The 22,265-nt window shown below is 35.7% G+C and overlaps 1 protein-coding gene across 2 annotated transcripts in view; it reads right to left on the bottom strand.

The window, feature by feature from the left end:
• Nucleotides 1-10,755: 10,755 nt before the first annotated feature.
• The window catches only part of LOC150086061 (phospholipid phosphatase-related protein type 1-like), a 112,334-nt gene continuing 100,824 nt past the window's right edge, over nucleotides 10,756-22,265 (bottom strand). For both annotated transcript variants that reach the window (XM_090373681.1, XM_090373680.1), the window contains exons 7-8: nucleotides 11,622-11,798; nucleotides 10,756-11,377 (exon numbers count right to left, since the gene is read on the bottom strand). In XM_090373681.1, coding sequence (XP_090229807.1) covers nucleotides 11,042-11,377; nucleotides 11,622-11,798 — 513 coding nt within the window. In that variant the 3' untranslated portion in view covers nucleotides 10,756-11,041. The remainder of the gene's footprint in view (nucleotides 11,378-11,621; nucleotides 11,799-22,265) is intronic.

Genomic DNA, 22,265 nt, shown 5'->3' with positions numbered 1-22,265 from the left:
TAGTTCGTACCAAATTTTAAATATGATAAGGAGGTATATGGTCGAGAGCAGTGTCGCATACAGAGCCCCTTTCCCTCCACCAAATAATAATAAATTAAAAATGTTTAAACTGAAAATAAATTAAATGGGTTGTACAAAAATTATTCTTAAAATTATTATATTAGGGTTACCCGTAATTGATTACATAAACCCGTAATTTGTGTCTCTAAATTGCATGTGTTCTCTGGTTGATTTGCCTGTTTTGCTGGATGAAAAACCCCCCGGTTTATGGGGGAAAAGCCTTACTATCTACACCTGAGACCAACTAACTCAGCCATGGAGTAAAAAAGCCCACTAAAGTTTCTCGCATCATCGACAGGTTTCGAACCCAGGCCTTTTCCACTCAGTGTGTGGAGGATGGTGATGATACAACTGCTACTGGCACAGATAAATGGTCTGTACAATTAAGAAAATAAACACATATTACTTGATACCTTCTGGATGTTTTGTAGACCCTCTGGAACTGTTCTACGAAGTCCCAGGACCCCAGTTTGGGAAACGCTGTTTAAGAAAAATGTTGTTTATGACAACTTGTTGATAATTTCTTCAAACAAGTTAAGGTATACACTTTTTTCATATCTAAATTGTGTCAAGACATATTCCACATATTAAAGTTATTTTTCTTCATCTCAGAAGGCAATTGGACTATTAAGCCAGCACTCTAGTTTTCCAATATTAAAACTATCATGATTTAAAAAAAAGTAATTTTTTTAGTACAGGTGCTGTTTTATGCATTATGTTGGTACTCACTAATATCATTATTAGTGTTGCATTTTATCAATTACTAATAAACATGGGCTAGCCAGAAGCGTGATCAACTGTCAATAATACAAAACAAATTCAGGGTTTTTTTTAGTGGAAGAGGAGATGCAAATGTTACAGCACAGTTGCATATTCTTTCTTTAATCACGTTAGTGATCTGCATACTAAAACATTTTTATGTATGTAGATTTTATTTTAAAGAAAATAAGTGAATTAGATTTTAGAATAACAGTCTAAAACAAAAGAAAAATTATTAACAGATCATCATCATCAGCCATTTTCAATCCACTGCAGGATGAAGGCCTCTCCAGCAACTTTCCAGTTCCTTCTGTTTTGAGCACTGGCCATCCATTTACTACTCAAAAACTCATGAATTTCATCTATCCATCTCCGCCTTTGTCTTCCAGGTTTTCTTCTAGCTCCTCTTGGGTACCATTCTGTTATTTTCTTAGTCCATCTGTCATCATGTCTTCGAGCTATGTGTCCTGCCCAAGACCATTTTAGTTCTTTAGTTTTGATAAGAATGTCCTTTACTTGAGTTTGCTGCCTAATCCATGTGTTTCTCTTCTTATCTAACAGTCTGATTCCCAATATAATTCGTTCCATTCTTCGCTGTGTAGTTCTTAGCTTCTCTTCCATTCTTTTGGTGAGTGCCCAAGTTTCACTTCCATAAGTCATGGTGGGGAGTATACATTGATTCATTATTTTACGTTTCAGACAAACTGGGATATTGCTCTTCAGTATGTGACTATATTTCCTGAATGCTATCCATCCAAAATTTATTCTTCTCTTGACTTCCAGCCATTTATCATTATTACAGCTAATAACTTGTCCCAGATAAGTATATGACTCCACCTTTTCAATTACTGCTCCTTCAATCGTTATTTCCCTTTCCGTGGCATACTTGTTCATCATTACTTTTGTTTTAGCCATATTCATCTTTAGTCCAAAATCCTTACTAACTGTGCATAACTGATTAAGATTTTCCGCTAATTCTTTGGGATCGTGGCTTATGACCACAATGTCATCTGCAAATCGTAAATAGTTTAGGTACTCTCCGTTCACATTGACTCCTTTCTGCGACCAGTCTAATCTTCTGAAAGCTTCCTCAAGGGCAGCAGTAAACAGCTTCGGAGATATTGTGTCTCCTTGTCGAACTCCTTTCTCGATTTTAAATTTGCTACTGTCTTTGTCTAGTCTAATAAAGGATGTAGCACTCTCATATATTTTCTTCAAAATCATAATATATGGAGTATCTATGCCTTGTCTTTCCAGTGCCCGAAACATTGCCTTATGCTGTATGGAGTCAAATGCCTTTTCATAATCCACAAATGCCAGGCATAAAGGTGTTTTATATTCATTTGCTTTCTCCATTAGCTGTGATATTACGTGAAGGTGATCCATAGTTGAGAATCCTGTCCTAAAGCCAGCTTGCTCTTTCGGTTGATTCTCATCAAGTATTCTTTCTAATCTGTTAGTAATGACCCTTGTGAACAACTTGTAGATATGGGATAACAAGCTAATTGATCTATAATTTCCAATTTCTGATTTATCTCCTTTCTTATGCAGCAAAACTATGATTGCATTATTCCAGTGCTTAGGCATCACACCTTTTCTAATGCACTTTGTGAAGAGCCTTGCCAGTTTTTGTGTTATGTCTCTTCCTCCCAATTTTAACAACTCTACAGTAACTTCATATTCCCCCGGGGCTTTCCGATTCTTCAATGAATGTTCTACCTCATCAGGAAGAATATCGGGTATGTCGTATGTGTTGCTACTTTGCAATCCATCTTCCCCACTGCTGGTATCATTCCCTCGCTCCTTGTATAATTCTCTATAGTAGTCTTCTGCTATTTGAATTATGCCTTCTCTGCTGTTTATAAGTACACCATCGCTATTCTTCAGTTTCAGTATCATTTGTCTTTCTGTATTACTGCTCATGGCTGCTGATTTAAATCCTTTGTTTTCCCTTAATGCTTGTTCTACTTTTCTTGTGTTAAATCATCTTATGTCCTCTCTGAGTCTCTTTCTAATGGCTTTGCATAACTCAGTATACTCAATTTTCTCCCTGTCAGTGTTTTTCTTGCTCTTCATTTGTCGTCTTTGGTTCATCATGACAAGTGTTTCTTGACTAATTTTTTCTTCTTTGGATTTCTGTTTCCCTATAGGTTTCTTGGGCTTTATCACTTTCAGAAAGTTGTAATATTCCTTGTCGATATCTTGGTCCTGAGCAGTCTGCAGAAGCTCAAACTTGTTCTTAAGTTCCAGTACATACTGCTTTTTCTCCTCCTCTGTTATTTCAAAGACCTTTGTATTATTTACTCGAGTCAGTTTTTTCCTTTCCTTTCCTACATTTATATCAAGTGTACATCTTACCATTCTGTGATCACTTCCAACATTTACCTTATTCAGGACGGTAACATCATTCACAATATATCTTCTGTTAGTGAGGATGAAGTCGATTTCATTAGTTGTTAATCCATTTGGACTCTTCCATGTCCACTTTCTGTTCACCCTTTTCTTGAAAAAAGTGTTCATTACTGACATTCCTTGAGATTCTGCAAATTCCACAAGTCTTTCACCTCTTTTATTTCTTTAACCAATTCCAAAATTTCCTATAGTTCCTCTTTCTGCGCTGTTTGCTTAGCATTGAAGTCCCCCATAATAATAGTGTAGTGGGTTTTCTGCTCATCTAGAAGACTCAATTTCAGTGTACATTTCTTCAAACTCTTCATCATCATGGCTCGATGTTGGTGCATAAATCATTATAATCTTTAGCTTGTACCTCTTAGAAATCTTGAGTGTTAGTCTTGACACCCTTGGTGATGTACTTTTGAGTTCCAAAATGTTTTTAAAATCTTTATGGACCAGAAACCCAACTCCACCTTCACTCCTTTCACTGTTTCCATTGGTGTACAGCAGATTTCCACTTGATAAACTTATAAGTGATTCATTTCTTCTTCTTGTTTCAGCCAAACCGATGATATTCCAATTCACATTTTCTAATTCCTTTTCCAGCTCTAATATCCTGTCTTCACCGATGAGTGATCGTACGTTATAACAGGCCAAGTTCAATTTCCGTGCATGGCAGCCTGGTCGTACCCAGAGATTTTTAGCACCCTCTGCTTCCACTCTGACCCTCTCGCTGCCGTAAGAGGGAGAGTGAAAGCTGCTGGGGACTGAGGGCCATTTGTATTGTTGTGCTCTCATTGCTGGAGGGTTTGGTCTTTTCCTCTTCACACTAACCAGGCATCTTGAAGAGAACCACTCTACACGTTCGTTGCCACCTAAGTGACGTAACAGGGCTTACCATCGAGAAGGTGTGCATGAGTGGATTTTAGGGAGGCAGGCCAACCGGACTTCTCCTAAATCTTCTGTAATAGAGAGATATTGGATCCATCAGTGTTTTAGGCTGAGTGTCTGATAACACACAGGATACCTGTTCCCCTCTAATTAACAGATATTACTAGTGTACCACCACTATATAAAGGTTGTTCTAAGAGAACTGATTAACCTAAATCTGTCAATCTAACTTCAGTAGTAAGGAAATTACTGAGATGATGATCAAGAATACAAAACATAAGCATATAGATAGAAATGGTATCCTGAAGGAAGCAGTTCTGTAAAGAGAACCATATTTAACTAACCTGGTTGGGTATTTTGATACTCAAGCACTGGATATAGAAAATAAATATTCAGATTGTGGAACAGCATTTGACTCTGCCCCACATGAGATTAGCATTAGTAGAGGCATTTGATGCAAGAAAGCAAGCTTAAGCAGCATCAGCCAAAACAAAAAAATAAATAAGAAAAAAAAATAAATAACCACTTCCACTTCACCCCTCTGTTCATTCGAAATACCTGTCCAGCTGAGCCTTAAACTTATTTAGGCTATCAACTTCCACGACAAGGGATGGAAGTCTGTTCCACCAACCAACCACCCGCTGACTAAAGGCAAATTTCTGCACATATATCTTACATCTGTCTTTCCTCAATTTGAATTTATGCCCTCTCAGGTGATTATTCTGAGCAAGAGGAAGAATCCCATCAGCATTGAGCATGCTCAAACCATTTAAGGTTTTATACACCTCTATCAGATCACCTCGCCGGTGCTTAGTCTCCAGACACTGTAATTTGCAAAACTTAAGCCTTTCTTCGTAAGAGCACCCCTTTGTTCCATTCACTAATCTTGTTGCCCTTCTCTGTACTCGTTCCAGCAGCTCTACATCCTTCTTGAAATGAGGCCTCCAGGCCTGTATACAGTATTCTAGGTGTGGTCTGACCATTGCCTTATACAAGGGAATAATCACCTCCTTATGCCTGCTAGAAAAATTTCCTATATATCATTGACAATACACCATGAGCTACTCTTGCAGCCCGTCTGCACTGCTCAGAGAACTTCATATCTGCCTGCACAACCACCCCCAGGTCCCTTTCATTCTCTACCACTGTCAGTGTAGTACCACAGAGTTGATATGTTGCTCTGGGGTTGCTATTTCCCATATGTAGTACTTTACATTTGTCAATGTTAAACTTCATTTGCCACCTCTCAGCCCATGTGCTAAACCTTTTCAGATCCTGTTGCAGTAGCATAGTGTCAGTAGTGTCCTTGACAACCCTGCCAACCTTCGTATCATCTGCAAACTTGGACATTAAGCTTGATATATCATCATCAATATCATTTATAAATACAGAAAACAATAATGGACCCAATACTGAACCCTGAGGGACTCCACTAATAACATTAGTCCACGATGAACAGTGTCCATTGATTACCACTCTGTGTTCTCCCCCTCAACCACCCCTTTATCCATAGCAGCAATTTGCCCGCAATGCCACACTGCTCCAATTTGTGCAGCAGTCTCCCATGTGCAGCAGTATCAAAAGCCTTTCTAAGATCCAAGTATATAATATCAAAGTTATTCCCTGCATCCAGTTCTTTTGTGACTGCATCATAGTATCCAATCAAATTGGTCAGGCAAGACTTCCCCTTAACAAAACCATGCTGTGTCTGAACTATAACTGAAGTCTTGTCTAGATGATTCTGCAGTGCTTCTTTAACCAGTGCCTCCATTAATTTTCCGGGAACAGAAGTGAAACTCACAGGTCTATAATTACTTGTGTCAGCCTTTGATCCTCCTTTGTGAATTGGGGTCACATTTGCACATCTCCAGTCCATGGGTACCTCCCCTGAGTCCAAGGAAGCTCTCATAATTATGGCTAAGGGTTTGCTTACTTCCTTTGCTGCCTCCTTTAATATAACTGGATAGATCCCATCCACCCCAGGTGCCTTTCTTGTGTTTATCTTCAACAATTTCTCCTCCACTTTACTCTCAGTTATTACAAGATTCTCTAGCTTACTGCCAGAGTTGAATACACCTCTGGCATTCCCCTCGCTGAATAACTCCTGATGTGTGAATGTCGATGCAAAATATTCATTTAGTTTGTTAGCTACCTGTGCAGGATCATCAACAGTTGAGATGTTTCTGCATGAACTAAAACATCAAAGGCACAATCCATAGATGGATTGCAGGGTAGGAAGCAGTTAAGTTATTCTTCAGATTGTCATAATATTAGAAGTGGGGTCCATCCAAATCAGTATAAGGGTTACTGTTGTTTCTGATTTTCATAAATCAAAGAAAAGCAAGTACAGGGAATAATTTCAAAATTTGCAATTTCAGGAGAAGGTTAGCCACTTTCCAAAAAAAAAAAAAAAAGTGGTTAATCTTTGATTATTGGTTGTCACATCAACTACTAATACTTTAGTATTGTGGTGCCTCTGTAGCCAGGAGCAGCAGTGTGTAGCACACGCTTCTTGATTAGACTGGGGTTCAAGCCCATGACCACCAAATACAGAGGATGCGGAAAAGTCAGGGAATGACCACTGCATATCCCGGGGCAATATAACCTTAGTTGCTAGTGCTCGTAAAAACCAAACAACTTTAATTTTGTATTAAGGAAAAAATATGTTCCTCAAGTGTAGTAATGCCCCCTCAAACGGCATTATTCAATCTCAACGATATTTAAGCAATTTGTGTTTCATCTATTCCACCCACACAGCTGAAACTCCTGAGTTTTTGCAAATGTTTTTTGAATTCTCTGCTGAAAATTCCTAAAAATTTCTGTTAATTATTGCACAATTAGGAAATTATTGTGCAATTTTTTTTTTTTTTTGGATGGTGAAACCTGGGGCTTTCTTTTTTCTTTTTTACTGTACTAGTATTATAGCTAATACTAGTACAATAAAATCCCATTAGAAAAAAAAAAAAAATACAATTTTAACAAATTTTACTACACCAAAAACATTTCTAGGTCCTGGCCTTCTTTCCCTTATTATTAGGAAGTTGTGTGAAAAATTCAGTACAATTTTTCCAGCCTACCTAAAATTATAAACTGTATATTCATATTGGAAATAAGTACATTGGGAACACTTTTTCCTTCAAATGAATGCTCCATTGACTTGAATCTCTTTCACTCAGTCAGAAAATGTTCAAATAGAAGAATATGTGAACAGTAGATACAGCACCATAACAAAAGAGGTGTTTTCATGATTGTCTTTTTTTTTTTTTTTATACCTTATAAATACTATTTGTGGCTCACTTCATTGGCAGGAACAGAAAAAGTGCCAGAATTAAATCAGATTCAACTTTAGTGTAATAGAAAATGTGTTGGTTCATAATGCACTGAAGTTTAATTTGTATAAATGTGGGAAATAAAAATTTAATCATAAAAAACAAAGGTCAATTGACATATGAAAAGCAGTATTTACTTCTGAATGTGTGGTTTCTTACTAAAAAAGATTTCAGAATATGCTGAATAAGATATTTTTACTCTTATAGCATGTATATTTAGTAATTTTATTTATTGATTTTAAAGTCAATATTTAAGTAAAATAAATCAGAAGTCACCATCCTCATATTAGAAGAGTGCAGAATTTAAACAAATGTTGGCTTTTTTAATAATTTCTAACAGTATTCACTGTAACTGTTCAAAAATAGTTCTTTTTGGAAGTGCTATTTATTTGGAAGTAATGCAAAATTTGAGAAACTTGAAACGAAGTCAATGAAGACAACTTGTCTTCCACCTTGGTCTAGCTGAAATTGCTTATTTTATGAAGCTCTCTCAAACCATATTTATTGAAGGGAATTAAATTCTGTTACTAAAAATCAATTTCCTACTTATTATTCCACTCCCATAAAATATTTTATTTCACATTGCTGTATTGAAATTACAGACTAGAAATTTTGCAGTAATACAAAAAACAAAAGTTACATCACAGTTAAATTTATAAAAAGCCATTATAAATACAAATGCTGGACAGTGCTTCATTAATTACAAAAATTTGTTCCTTATTTTGTCAAATATTAAGTTTACTAATGAAACACAAATGGCATCATTTTTGCAAGTCACTTTGAATAAAGTTTTAAGAATGGACCACATGCATTTCTGCATTGCAACAAATTACATTTTATAGTTGAGAACGTCAGTATTTTTGTTCTACAAATTTTGAATATTTCGACAAGCATTCTTAAATCTGTTTTACAATTATACCCAGCTTGTGGCGATTTCTTAAAGGGAAAAAACACCACATTGAACATCAAATAGAGTTCATTCTACTCACTTTTGAATTCAAACCAAAAGTGGAAGGATAATGCATCTCACTTTTTATATATGGAACTTTCATTTACTCCAATAACCATTTGTACTTATTCATAAAGAGAAATATATACACAAAACAATTGTTATGAGAATTAGTGACATGTCAATAGTCAGTGTAACAAAAGCATTAAGAACACAAAGTAATCCAAAACAATATATGCAAGTGTTTCTTAATTCCGTAGTTTTTACTCAGTGTATACTTTGATCCCTTACAATATTTATACTGGCAGCTACTCAGTACATAATACTAAAATATTATAAAGGCAGTTATTTACACTTAACAGGCATATATTCAAACATTTATTCCAAAAGTGACACAACTGGCTATGAAGTCAATACTGTTTGTTTACAAAAACATTGAAATCAGTCCTTTATATGAAAAATCTCCATTTCCAATGCCTTGCTAGTTGAGAATGAGTTGGAGCTTCATCTAAGGATTTTGTCAATGGAAGGTTATGATCAGCTCATGGTCAACATTTTAAAATTTGAGATTAGCTTGTCTGTAATCCTCATGTCATTGTCACATATAAGTTACATTTCAGCCAAAGACTTGGCCATTTAATTCAATTGTCTGAAGTACAAACACCCCCTCTTACCCAACTTCCTAATAAACATCAACATCCTCTAAGTAGTACCATTCTCTTGACACAAATTTTATTTCTAAGATAATCAAGAAATACTACTTGCCTCTTAATCTATTGAAGAAGAAACCTCAAAAGATATTTCCCTGGTTACTAAAATTAAATTATGATTTTATTTTCTCTATTGATAACAGTAACTTGCAGTGCTTCAGCATTGTATATTAAAATTATTGGTGACAAAAGGCATAAGGAACTGTCATACTGAAAACCTATTTAACAATATAATCTAAAACAAATTTACAGAAGGCAGTTTTAGAGATCAAAAGACAAATAAATCTCCAAACTGACCGACATGCAATATGTTGCCAGTTGAGTGAGAAAGAGACCATTCTTCTTTTCATAAATTGCAGTACAATCAGAAATTCAAGTATCAACAACATATTTATAGAAATTGGCCAATCAAACATTAATGCATAAAAGAAAAGGAGGGGGACAGACATTTCATGGGAATTTTTTTGTAAAGTTTATAGAAATTGTAAGCAATTTCACAGTATCAAGAACAAGCAAGTACAACAATTTAAGGAGCCAGACATCATCATCATAGTGCAAATTGAACAAAAATCCAGATTAAACACTCAGATACCCACAATACTTGAGTTAATTCTTCCATTCCTTTGAATATATTGAAGATTGAGGTCACTACTATCTATAAGCCTGATCACAATGCTTTTATTTTTCCTCTCACAAACACTTTGAATACAGTTCATTAGATAAAGCCTACAACTAGCAACAGGCAGAAAAATTATTGCAGCTAATAGGCATACCAACTAGAAATTCAAGCAATTGCAAGCATTTACTTGACATTAGCAATAGCATTATTCCACCGGTAACATAATATTTCTGAATAATTTAAAATACTGATGTGAAATGGATTTTCTGGCTGGTCTTAAGATTTTAGTTACCATGGTATAATCATGGCAAAATCTCTCTATTGTAGATTAAATATAGAAATTTAAAGTTTTTCACTTACAAAATACATAGGCATTCTAATTGTATGGATTATAGCAAAAGTCGTTCATATAAAAAACTTTATAGAAAGGCAGGAAATTAAGATCTGCGGTAAAGTTGTTTCCAAAAACTATATTTGGCACACACATGTTCAAATCACAGCCTGTAGAAGACTATTCTTGATTAAGACTAGGGGGAAAAAAAAATTGAGGAAAAAACTGCTTAGATGTCACGGACAACATTAATATGAAAAACTAAAAACATCATAAAGAACAGATGGGAAAGCACAAGTTAAAAAAAAAAAAAAAAATCCATTTAATAGCCATTAAAAGAATGGCCCCATTTGCACACATGTTAAACTTCAGCAAAAGTAACTGCCACACATTAGTAAGTGAGGTATTCATGACAGCAGCTACCACGTAATTCTTATTAAAAGCTTTTAACTAGACACTACAGCAGTATTTGTGTTAAGGTCCCACAAGGTAAGCATAAGTCTTTTATTAATTCAAACACATCTTTAATAAAGGGCTCACAGGGACAAGGCCACAAGTCTAACATACTCTGAATTAATGAAAAAAAAATCATATCAAACCAAGTACATCAAAAATATTTAAGTGTATAAAAATTTTTGCTTACTTATTTTATTAATTTTTTTTAAAAAATGAGATAAAGTGTCTCCAGTGGACAATGAATCAAATGATGGCGATAAAGTATTAAAATTATTTCTTTGTAATAGATCTGAAGTAATTTAAAATCTTCATTTCATTTTAATTGAATACCAGTGCAAATTTTTTTGGCATGCCACTTCAGATGGCCCCTGTCAAAAAGAATACAACATTACATTTCAGTCCTAAACTTATTTCAAGTTTCACAATAGAAGAAACAATAAAAAAGAATACATCACAGATAATGTGTATAAAGATATGCCCCAAACATACCACCCTTCTTGTACTGTGCACAAGTGAATTTAATGGTATAGTGCAAATGACAAATCACTCATTTTCAGATTTTTGAATTTCAGTAGTGTTTTGGTTTTCATGTGCATGTTGCTGTTTCTGTTTTCCATGCCTCTTGCTATAATCCTCCACACGTTGATGCAAGTCTCTTTGAAATGCTTCATTTACAGGAACCATACCTGAATAATCATAGTGATTCCTCTCACTCATTGGATATGACTTACCAGATCGTCCCTGATAAGAGACATGGGGAATACGGAAGTAACGAAAAAAGAGGGGCTGGGGGCGGCCGTGATCATGACTAGGTCTCTTACAGCAATTCTTGTGCATCATTTCATGGTATTCTTGAAACATGTTAGCTGCACTGATACTCTGAAAAGATGAAAAAGGTTGCTCTAATTAAAATTGTTTAATTTTTTAAGAAATGAAAATTTAAAAATCTCTATACTGTCCACCATTGCCAGAATTGGGCTTGCCCATTAAATATTGCAGAAATCTTAATATTTAAAGAACAAAATATATATATCATGGTTCATTGTTTGCATCATACTTAATCACTATAGTATGGATTGACAAGAATCACCAAATTTGTTTATGAGAGAGATGCTGTACTTACCACATAAAAAGAAATAATTCCACCCAGCAGAAACCCAGCAATTACATCTTCCCAGTGATTCTGATAGAGTGCTACCCTTGAACACCCACACACTAAAGCTAAACTGCCTACTCCAATGATAAGGGATGGGCGTAAAAGTCTTGATGATCTGACAACGAGTGTATTGTGTATGTAAAGCTGAAAAAAAAAAAAACCTACAATTAATTCAAGAATACATGGCAAATCCAAGAATATATAAAGCACTTAAGAATGTTATATTATAAATACATTGTATCTGACACATGCATGTTAACAAGAGACTTCTCCTTGAAGCCCACCAACATTGTAAATTATGAATACAGGATTGCTGTATTCTGCTTTTACAATTGAACTACCTCTTACACTTAGAAGCATACATCATAATGCTGCTCCTCAGTATATGTTTCAAGTCTGGTTAGTGTGTAAATTTTTTTATATATAGGGTGGTTATAATTAAAGTGCATCACTTTAATAATTCAGTTGGCTGCAAGTGGAAAACCATTAATGACAAAGATGAAATTTGGAATGGACACTATACTAATGCATGTTGATAATGCCATTCCAAATAAAATTTGAATCAAACTTTAATCAAATGTGCTGACTTAACTGAACCAGAGAAGAGTAGACTTAAAGTAAAAAGAATGCCACATCACTTAAGAGTAAAAATTAAAGGAATATCTTAAAAAATCAATCATTTAAAACAAAGAATGAAAACAACAGAATGTAAACTTTTGAAAAGAGTTCATATTTTGACAACTTTAAAAAAAAATAAAATATTTTAAAACAAAGGAATGCCAAGTTTAATAACAGAATGTAATTTTTTTAAAAACAGTTTCAAATAAAGGAATGCCTGCACAAAAGAATGCTATGCTTTATAATAGACACATAGGGTGGCCACACATACAGAAACAGTATAGCAGCAACTGCTCAAAGACACCTGTGTGGGCACTTTAGTTGAAGTTTTCTTGGAATAAGTTGGCATAAGCAAATATCAGCCAGGTCTGATATTTCCACATATCAATTTTTTGCACTTGTGGTTAGATTTTAATACCATTTCTCAAAAGAGCCCCAACCTTGGTGATCCCTTTAGAGATCTCAGCAGCAGGATTAATCCTCGTTGGTGGGGGGGGGGGGTCTAGTCCTGCTATGCTAAAGGATGTCAACTTTCACTTGCTACTAGAAGTAGCAATGTCAAAAAATACAATAAATATCAAATCATATGATAATCAAAAGCCATATAATCGATACTAGTAATATCACAACTAGAATGTTCTTTTAACATATATCGATATACTAAAAATGACATAGCCGAGTGGTCAGGAGCACAAGTGCAGTAGCATACATTCTTTGAGTGGACTGGGGTTCAAGCCCATGACTGCTAAATACAATTAACATTTGTATTGATCGATTTATTGTAAACTCCACTGACCAGGTGGTCGTGCTGGAGTATAAACAAGAACATTTTGTATTTATGCTGTTTAAGCCCTTGACCAATTGTTTCAGGGTGTGTGCGCCATAACTACAACAAAGGTATGAACTGCAAGGAGAGAGAGAGTCTTAGAAATGCAGAAAGTATAAAGTATGCAGACTTAGCTTAACAAGAGAAAATTATAACATCAGTGCCATGTCTAGAAATATAAAATACAGTATTAGCATTAAATTTTACCAAATTGAGAATTGGGGTGGAACAAAGCACCCTCCTCAGTATAAGCCTCAAATATATTAAATACTAAAACAATGTGAAGAAATGGCTCTATCTAACAAACTTTACAAAAAAAAATAAATAAAATAAGACAGACCAACAGCAGACAAGCAGCTGCCAACAGGCAAATAACATTATCAAAGTTTAAGACAGATTAACAGACAATTTACCATTATTCATGGAAAGGAAAGTAGACAGTAAAAGATCAAGAAGGCCTGCTAGAAAGCGAAGTCCCAACATACAATAGAATAAAGTCAAATTAAATTCCAAAAAGGCATAAGTAATTTACAAATAAAAAAAATAATAATAAAAATAAATAAATACTTGCCTTACAGCCCATAGAACAAGTATGTACAACCTTTTCAAACAGTGTAAGTATATGTATGTCCTATTTGAACGGACTATTAGTTACATATATAAGTCTTCAGAAAACCCCAGAATTAAGAGCATCAACCATTTAATCTGCAGACTGGCTCACACTATTGCTTTGATATAACTTGCATGCATTTATATTATGCCATTGACTGCTATAACCATAGCTTTAAGCTATTTAGATCAGATTTTTTTTTTTTTTTTTTTTTACTGATTTAGCTTTCAGATCTCTAAAATTCAATTATATTACTAGTATTATTACAAATTTTGATCAATCTGAAGTGTTGGGAAATAATATTACAGTATATCCTTTTAGATATATTGGAATGCCAGTGCAACAAACAGTTTGGAAATTTACAGGGTTATTGGTTATTGTTTAAGCAGTGGATGCCACTGCTTAACCAATAACAATAACTGATGCAACAAGAATGCAGCTGTTCAGCATAGTTTACTGATGCAGAACAGAAATGTGTACATAAAAAATGTAAGTGGACAGAAAGAAAACAAAAATCAAGCAATATAAAATACTTTAATTTGACTGTTCCAAAATTTCTTCCAGAAGGAAATCAATAAAATTTAAAAAAACTTTCTGTAAATCCATATAAACCATTATAAACAAAGAAAATATTAAAATCAAAAATAATGGCCCACTGTAAAACAGTACGATTGGTAGGAGTACAGATATGGTACTTCTGAGTAATGACATTGACAAATATCTGAATTGTAAGAAGCAATAGCAGTAACTAGACATGCAAAGTGTCAGAGTTCAAGAAAGGGATGTTAAGTAATCATATCCACTGCACATGTGTAAACCACAATAATGCCAAAAGGCAAAAACAAACCAAAGTACTGATTACAATAAAGGTTTTTTTTTCTTTTCTTTTTTTCCTCCAATATATGTCTGATTGGGACTTCATAAAAGTAATGACTTTATACAAATAACATTATCCACAATAAGCTGCATGCACTATATAAAATCCAGATATATCTGCTGATAGCAAATTATTTTTGGTGGTATAGTCAAGTACCACATCTGAGGCACAATGTGTAGCCATATTATTCAAACAGTTAAGTTCATTAATGACAATAAGATCAAAAGTAAAATAAGGAATTAGGTTGCTACTTAATTTTCAAAATAGAAAAATAAAGATTAGTAAAAATGCATGAACTACAGGCTCCCAGAGCAATACCAAAATGCTGCTTATACCATTTCATGCCATTAAAGACAGTTATATATATAATATTCATTTCGTTTATAATATTCTCCCAATAATTTTGGTTGCATTGTAATTTATGTTTATATTCTTTATAAAAATTATTGAAACCATTCTGAGGTTATGTGAGATACTAGTAAAAAGGATTTTAAAATAAAGTGTTAATTTCCTCTACAGCTAGTGTACCTTTTCTACAACTAGAGTGTCACTGACATCCATCACTATATCTAAACACCAAATCTTAGCAGCCTTGAACTCAACCCCATCCTCTACGGTTATAGGTGCAGATGGAATTTCCCAGTTCATGCTGAGATGCCTGGGTCCGTATATCATCCAGCCCCTTGTTAGCGTCTTCAATGCAGTACTAACCAAACACACCTTTCCCCATCAATGGAATATGCATTTGGTAGGGCCGCACCCAAAAATAAGAACGCCATCATTAGAGAAACACTTCGGACCCATCTCCAACTCCTCCAACCTCTCCTGAAACTACTAGAAAGGACCCTCCTGCCAACTCTAATAGCTCACATACTTCCAGATGATCCTCCACAAATTCATTCATCACTACCAAACAGGTCCACCATTACCAATCTCCTTGCCACCACCCACAGCATCCTTACAGCTTCTGAGAGGAAAGAACTCCTCATAACCTACCTCGACATCGAAGCAGCATTTGATGCTGTTCAAGTACCTGCCCTCCTACAACTGCTTGAAGACCACTACTCTATAGGTGGAGGGTGCATTGCATTTCCTCTCATCACTCCTTCAGAACCATACAATCATACTCCATAATTCTGAAAAAAGCTATACTAGGCAAATATCTACAGGAGTACCACAAGGGGGGGGGAGTCCTCTCCACTGCCATTATCTCCCCTTTTATAATCCAGAGACCAGATATATTTTCTTATGCTGATGATTTAAAAATACTGACCACCATCCAAACAAATGCAGACCCCAATATGATCACAGAGGATATTAACAGTGTGCTCCTCTCACTAGTAGGCTACCTCAAACAATTTGGCCTTAATATCAACCCAGCAAAGTCTGAGTACATGCTCTACTCCTTGAAGAAAAAAGCCCACAACCATCTCACCAAAGATTAATGCAGTATCCATACTTCCTGTCATTTAGATTTGGGGGTGGTTTTTGACACAAAGCTGACATTTAACCATCACATCGAAAAACCCATCAGGCAAGTGGCACACCTGAAACGGAGAGTGAAGCAGCACCTTCATTATGTCTCAGACAAGGTTACTACAACAAGATGTGTCAGGACCATCATATACCCACTGCTACTTTATGCAACAGAAATCTGGGCATCGGCATCACCCACGAACACAAAACCCATCTGGGCAGCAGAGTACTGGCTCCTCAAGTGGGTAACCTACAAACACAGGATACCACCCCAAGCTCATACGACTGAAATGGCCCTGGCCCTGGGAATTCCCAGGCTGCCCTCTCTCACTGAACAAAGACTGGTAATCACGATAAAGATGCTGACTGGTGTCATCACGTCTCCTTCATTCTGGGATCTCTGTGGCTGGAGGATTCCACCTGACCAGCTCTGAGCCACCCCAACAATTTGCCCTCTTCACTCACGCCTCCACTTATCAGATTGCTTCCTACCCTACCAGATGATCGGAAGTATCCAGGGCATCGATGCCGATTTATAGAAATTTGCTGTTAACCGACATTATAGGAAGAGGATTCTGGATCCCACACATCCCATGCCCTCCAATCACTCAGCATAGACAGAGGGCATCCTCAAAGCAATCTAGTGACATGCAAATTCACCCAAGGTTCCCTCCAGTAAGGAATAGCCAACGACTGTCTGGACAGCCTGCAAAATGAAGTCTTTTCTTCATCGCATCAAAGCCAACATGCCCTGCACTCACCACTTTAATGCTCTAATTAATTACTGAGCATACCAGGAAAGGAGCCAGTGGTGTGTGCATCAACTGCCTCTGTTTATGCTGTTCTCTCCCACGAGCTGCAAAGACAAATCAGGACTTTCAAGTTCTTTTTGTTAATTTAATCTTAATGTTACATTACACGAGTATTTATTTAATGTAATTTTTATGTCATCTTAATATTTTTGTGTAACCTAATGCCATTATGGAAGTCATTGTATAGTCTTATTAAATGTCTTTTGTCACTTGATGTTATTTCATTTAATTTCTTTTATGTCCTATATCACTTAATAGCAATGATGTGGCATTTTGATATAGCTGTTTCTGAAAGAGGTAATGAAACTAACACCTATAGATGACTTATTAAATTTAGGCATCTGATATACATCAGGGAATTTAAGTTTTAAATTTAAAAACTTTTGTGCAGAGCTAAAAATATTTTAGTAGTAGTGGTGGTGCAGTTGCAGGAAATACTCATTTATAGGTAAAGTTATCAAGCTCATTCAAATAAGGGGTGTGAAATTTTTTTTGCAATATACTATAATTGTTAACCACCTTATCTGTGGTAATAATTATAAATTTATATTGTCAAGCTCTTGTTGACTAATTAGTCATTAAATAGTTTAGTAAGCTATCTGTTATTGAATAATCTGTAGAAATACTTTATTATAGCATCCACATATTGAAGACATTATTTGGGGTATTGTACTTGTAAATCACTTTTAGACAAAATTAGAATAGGTCCATGTGGCTTTTTTTTTTTTTTTTTTTTATTAAGTTAATTTTAGAACAACGTCTAAACATAAATCCATAAGATAGCAATGTCCACCAAATCTGTATGCAAAAAGATACACCCAAGTCACCCATAATACTTTTGAATATCCAGCAAGCTCAATTCTAATGACATGTATGTATTTGTGTAGGGCAGCATCTGGAATGTTAGTTCATCTCCACCTCTTTTCACTTTTAAGATACTGGACACTGTAGAAATGAACTATCTGTTTGGCTACCCAGAATCAGCAGGTTGGAAATGCGTCACCACCACCACCACAGGGAGGTAGACCAGGGGCTACCAGCCAGCAGCATCAGAAGAGAGAGAGGTGCCAAGAGCCCAACAAAGTTTGAGCCAAAGACTAGCCAAAAATTGTTAAAAAAATATCTTAACAACTATACAAAAATTAAATAGTGTACACAATATTAACACAAGGTAAACAAATGATACTTTGAGGTTTCAGAGTAAACAGAGCAAGTAATCTCGTTAAATTTTAAAAATAACATAATTATCAGAAATTAAAGGTTATATACAAGATCAAAGATTAAGGATAATAATCTTCAACAAAAAAAAAAACAAAAACACCCCTAGGCCAGTACCATTCAACCGACAAAACTTTACACAAGCATTTTAGCCCACAAGCAGGAACAAATCTTATAACCTTATAAACAGCTTATAAATGCATTTCTGACCTGCTGATTCCATGTAGCCAAACAGACAGTTAATTTCTGGACATTTCTACAGAGTCCAACATCTTAAAAGTGAAAAGAGGTGGAGATGAACTAACGTTCCAGGTGCAGCCCTACACGAATACATATGTGTCATTAAAATTGGGCTTGCTGAATATTCAAAACCTTAAATGTGACATCCAGTAAGTCCTGCAGTCATCAGTAGCAAAGTCACAGCCAATCAATCACCAATAACAAAGTCACAGTCAGTTAACAGCCAGCCTAGCAATTTCAGGAGCACAGGAATTTTCATTGTTAAATTGAGTTGGACACTTATTAGAGTTGCAAAAGAAAAAAAAAAAAACACAGCACAAATCTAATGACATTCTTCTCTTGCTCAGACTATGATGCAGGGCAGATGTAGAGAAGTTTTCCTTCAGCCAGTGGGTGGTTGACTGTTGGAACAAACTTCCAACTGTTGTTGAAGTGGGAAGTTTGAATAAATTCAAGGAAGAACTGGACAAAGCATTGGAGGGGAATGGACAGGCGAATTTTTTTTATTATTTTTTAATTTTGTTGACCCTCTATAAAGCTTGCTTTCTTATATCATTTGCTGCTATTAATACTAATAATGGGTTTGTAGTGATCAATATGTATAGCTGATATTCTGGTAGGTTACAGAAACCTGTAGCATTGTAGTCACTTTCTATGAGGTTACAAGCTACCTGCTTGTGATTGCAAACTTTAAGCCCTATAGGCTGATTGCATAAATATCATATGCTGAAAAAGGAATAACTACTAGGTAAAGCATATTTAAATTTATTAATTAACTATTAATTATTAATAATTGGAGGTAATTAAACATCTAAAATTGACATTATACATTAACTGCATTTTGAAATTTAAATGCAAGGTATTCGAGTGGATCTTAGAAAAGCCTTTGATACTGTTGCACATGGAAGACTGCTGCACAATTGGAGCAGTGTGGCATTGGAGGTAAATTGCTGCTATGGATAAAGGGATGGTTGAGTGGGAGAAGACAGAGTGGTAATCAATGGACACTGCTCATCGTGGACTAATGTTATTAGTGGAGTCCCTCAGGGTTCAACGTTGGATCCATTATTGTTTTCTGTATTTATAAATGATATTGATGATGGTATATCAAGTGTGATGTCCAAGTTTGCAGACAATACAAAGGTTGGCAGGGTTATTAAGGACACTACTGACGCTATGCTGCTGCAACAGGATCTGGAAAGGTTGAGCAGATGGGCTGAGAGGTGGCAAATGAAGTTTAACATTACATTTGTCAAAGTACTACATATGGGAAACAGCAACCCCAGAGCAATGTATCAATTTTGTGGTACTGCACTGACAGTGGTAGAGAATGAAAAGGGCCTGGGTGTAATTGTGCAGGCAGATATTAAGTTCTCTGAGCAGTGCAGATTGGCTGAAAGCTTAGCTCATAGTGTCTTGTCAATGATATACAGGAATTTTTCTAGCAGGGATAAGGAGGTGATTATCCCTTTGTATAAGGCAATGGTCAGGCCACACCTTGAGTACTGTATACAGGTCTGGAGGCCTCATTTTAAGAAGGATGTAGAGCTGTTGGAACAAGTACAGAGAAGGGGAACAATATTAGTGAATGGAATGAAGGGTTGCTCTTACAAAGAAAGGACTTAAGTTTTGCAAATTAGTGTCTGGAGAGCATGCTCAATGCTGATGGGATTCTTCCTCTTGCTCAGAATAATCGCCTGAGAGGGCATAAGTTCAAATCGAGGAAAGACGGTTGTAGGATAGATATGCGGAAGTTTGTCTTTAGCCAACGGGTGGTTGATTGCTGGAACAAACTTCCATCTGTTGTTGTAGAAGTTGATAACTTAAATAGATTCAAGTCAGAACTTGACAAACATTTGGAGCAAGTAGATGGATGAAATAAGGGTGTTTTTTTTGGCTGATGCGATATAAATATAAGCTTGCTTTCCTGCATCATGTGCCTTTGCTAATATTACCCTAATTTGAATTTAATCAAATTATGATTTAATTGGTTTTTTTTTTTTTTAGGAGCATTAGCAACTAAGGCCATATTGCTCCGGGATATGCGGTGGTCATTCCCTGAATGACCTTTCCGCATCCTCCGTATTTGGTGGTGACGGGCTCGAACCCCGGTCTAATCAAGAAGCGTGTGCTACGCACTGCTGCTCCTTCCCACCTGGCTACGGAGGCGCCATATGATTTAATAAATTCTTGAGGTGTTGGTTAGTAAAGGTATAGTTAAAACTAGATTTTAATAAAGCTCTTAACAAGCTGCTCTTGCAGCACAATAGAATGTCATTTATAATTTTAACATTGATAATAGGTTTATTCCATGATATCAGTGATTGAGCAAACCTTCCCAAGACCTATTAGTTACAGTTATTAATCTTAGCCCAGTCTCTGTTTTTGACCACGGCAAGCTTAGGAGTAAGCCATTTGCTAACTGGAAAACAGGATAACTGCATTGATCTTGAGTATGACAGTAAAGATACTGACCATTAAATTTAATGTCCAATTTATAACTTAAGAAAAGGTCTTCTAGACCCAACCTTTCAGCTATTAGTTTCCGCTGCTAAATTTTTTTTAATAATTGGTAAGTGCACCATTTCAGCCCATGATGCACTTACCTTTTCTCCTTTAACTGACTAATGTAGTTTCTCTTTTTTTTCCTGTATAAGAGCTCACTGTTTGCTTGGCTCAGTCAAATATTATATGCACTCTTGGCTCAAAGTTTATTTCATTCTTTATGCCTGGCATTGCACTTCAAGTCATGTCACCAAATGAATGTTATAGGGTTATGTATCACAACGACTAAGCTTTCAGAGAACAAAGTCAATTCGTCTGTTGGTGTTAGGGAGCTTTGGTCAGATTTGACTGGCACAACAACATCAAGACTAATGTGCAAAGCCAAGCTAGGGTAGTGTGACAACTTAACATTTATGGTCAACTAACTGCTTATAAAGTTCTTCAACCCATCATTCATTAGTACAGATGAGTTCCATGTGGTTCAACAGCTAATATGAACTGATCCACTCCATTGTAACAACTTTGTTGTATGGTTTCTGGCAAGGATGAAGGGCAATATGTGGCCAGAGAACATCTTAGTACTAGTAATGACAAATGTGCAAGCTTGCACACCATCAGCAAAAAAAAAATAAATAAATAAAAAAATAATAATAAGGGGGGAAAAGAAGGGAAAAAACCTTGGATCAATGAGGCTTGTTTCCACTTAAGTGGCAGTTATGGGAGTTTAATGGCACATCAGCTATTATGGCTATAATGCTTAAGTGGCAGTGTGAATATCCACAATTCTCAGGTATGTGGATACAACCTCCAAGTAGTATCAATTATGTGCCTCTTCACTTGTCCACATGTTACTGTGTTTGGTGTGGGTGTATAGTCAATTTCTTAGACCATTTTTATTTGAAGATTTGAGCTCATAATCTAGACTTATGTACCATGGCAGCCAAGGATTACTGCAAGCTTCTACCTCAGTCATTGTGATTCCAGTTCTTCAGGAGAGAAGACAACTGGAAACAACTGTTTTTATGCAAGACTGGGCTTCTCTGCATATTAAGCAGCCAAACACTTACATGTTTTGTAAGAATTCAATGATGATTACATCTTTTATCACATTAGGAAATGATTTGGTCACTTCAATCTTCAGACCTCAGCCCTTGGGATTTTTGGTTATTGTAATATCCAAAGGATAATGCACAAAGACATAACCAGTCTGATTGATTTGAAGAAAAGCATCACAAGGCATGCATCACTTTCCTTCAAATCAACTAACATGGAAAAGCTAATATTCCTTGTGACAAGCTTTGGGTAACAGATGATCATGCCACACAGCATTTTCAGCATATGAAAAAACACAAGCAGTCACCATACTGAACATTAATAGTCATGGCTAGCAGTTCACCCAGACAGTATTCTGCTAGTTACTATACAATAC

This window comes from Mastigoproctus giganteus, chromosome 5 (assembly GCF_048544385.1).
Source record: "Mastigoproctus giganteus isolate SK-2022 chromosome 5, ASM4854438v1, whole genome shotgun sequence".
Taxonomy (NCBI): domain Eukaryota; kingdom Metazoa; phylum Arthropoda; class Arachnida; order Uropygi; family Thelyphonidae; genus Mastigoproctus; species Mastigoproctus giganteus.
This window is presented reverse-complemented; position numbering and strand designations above follow the sequence as displayed.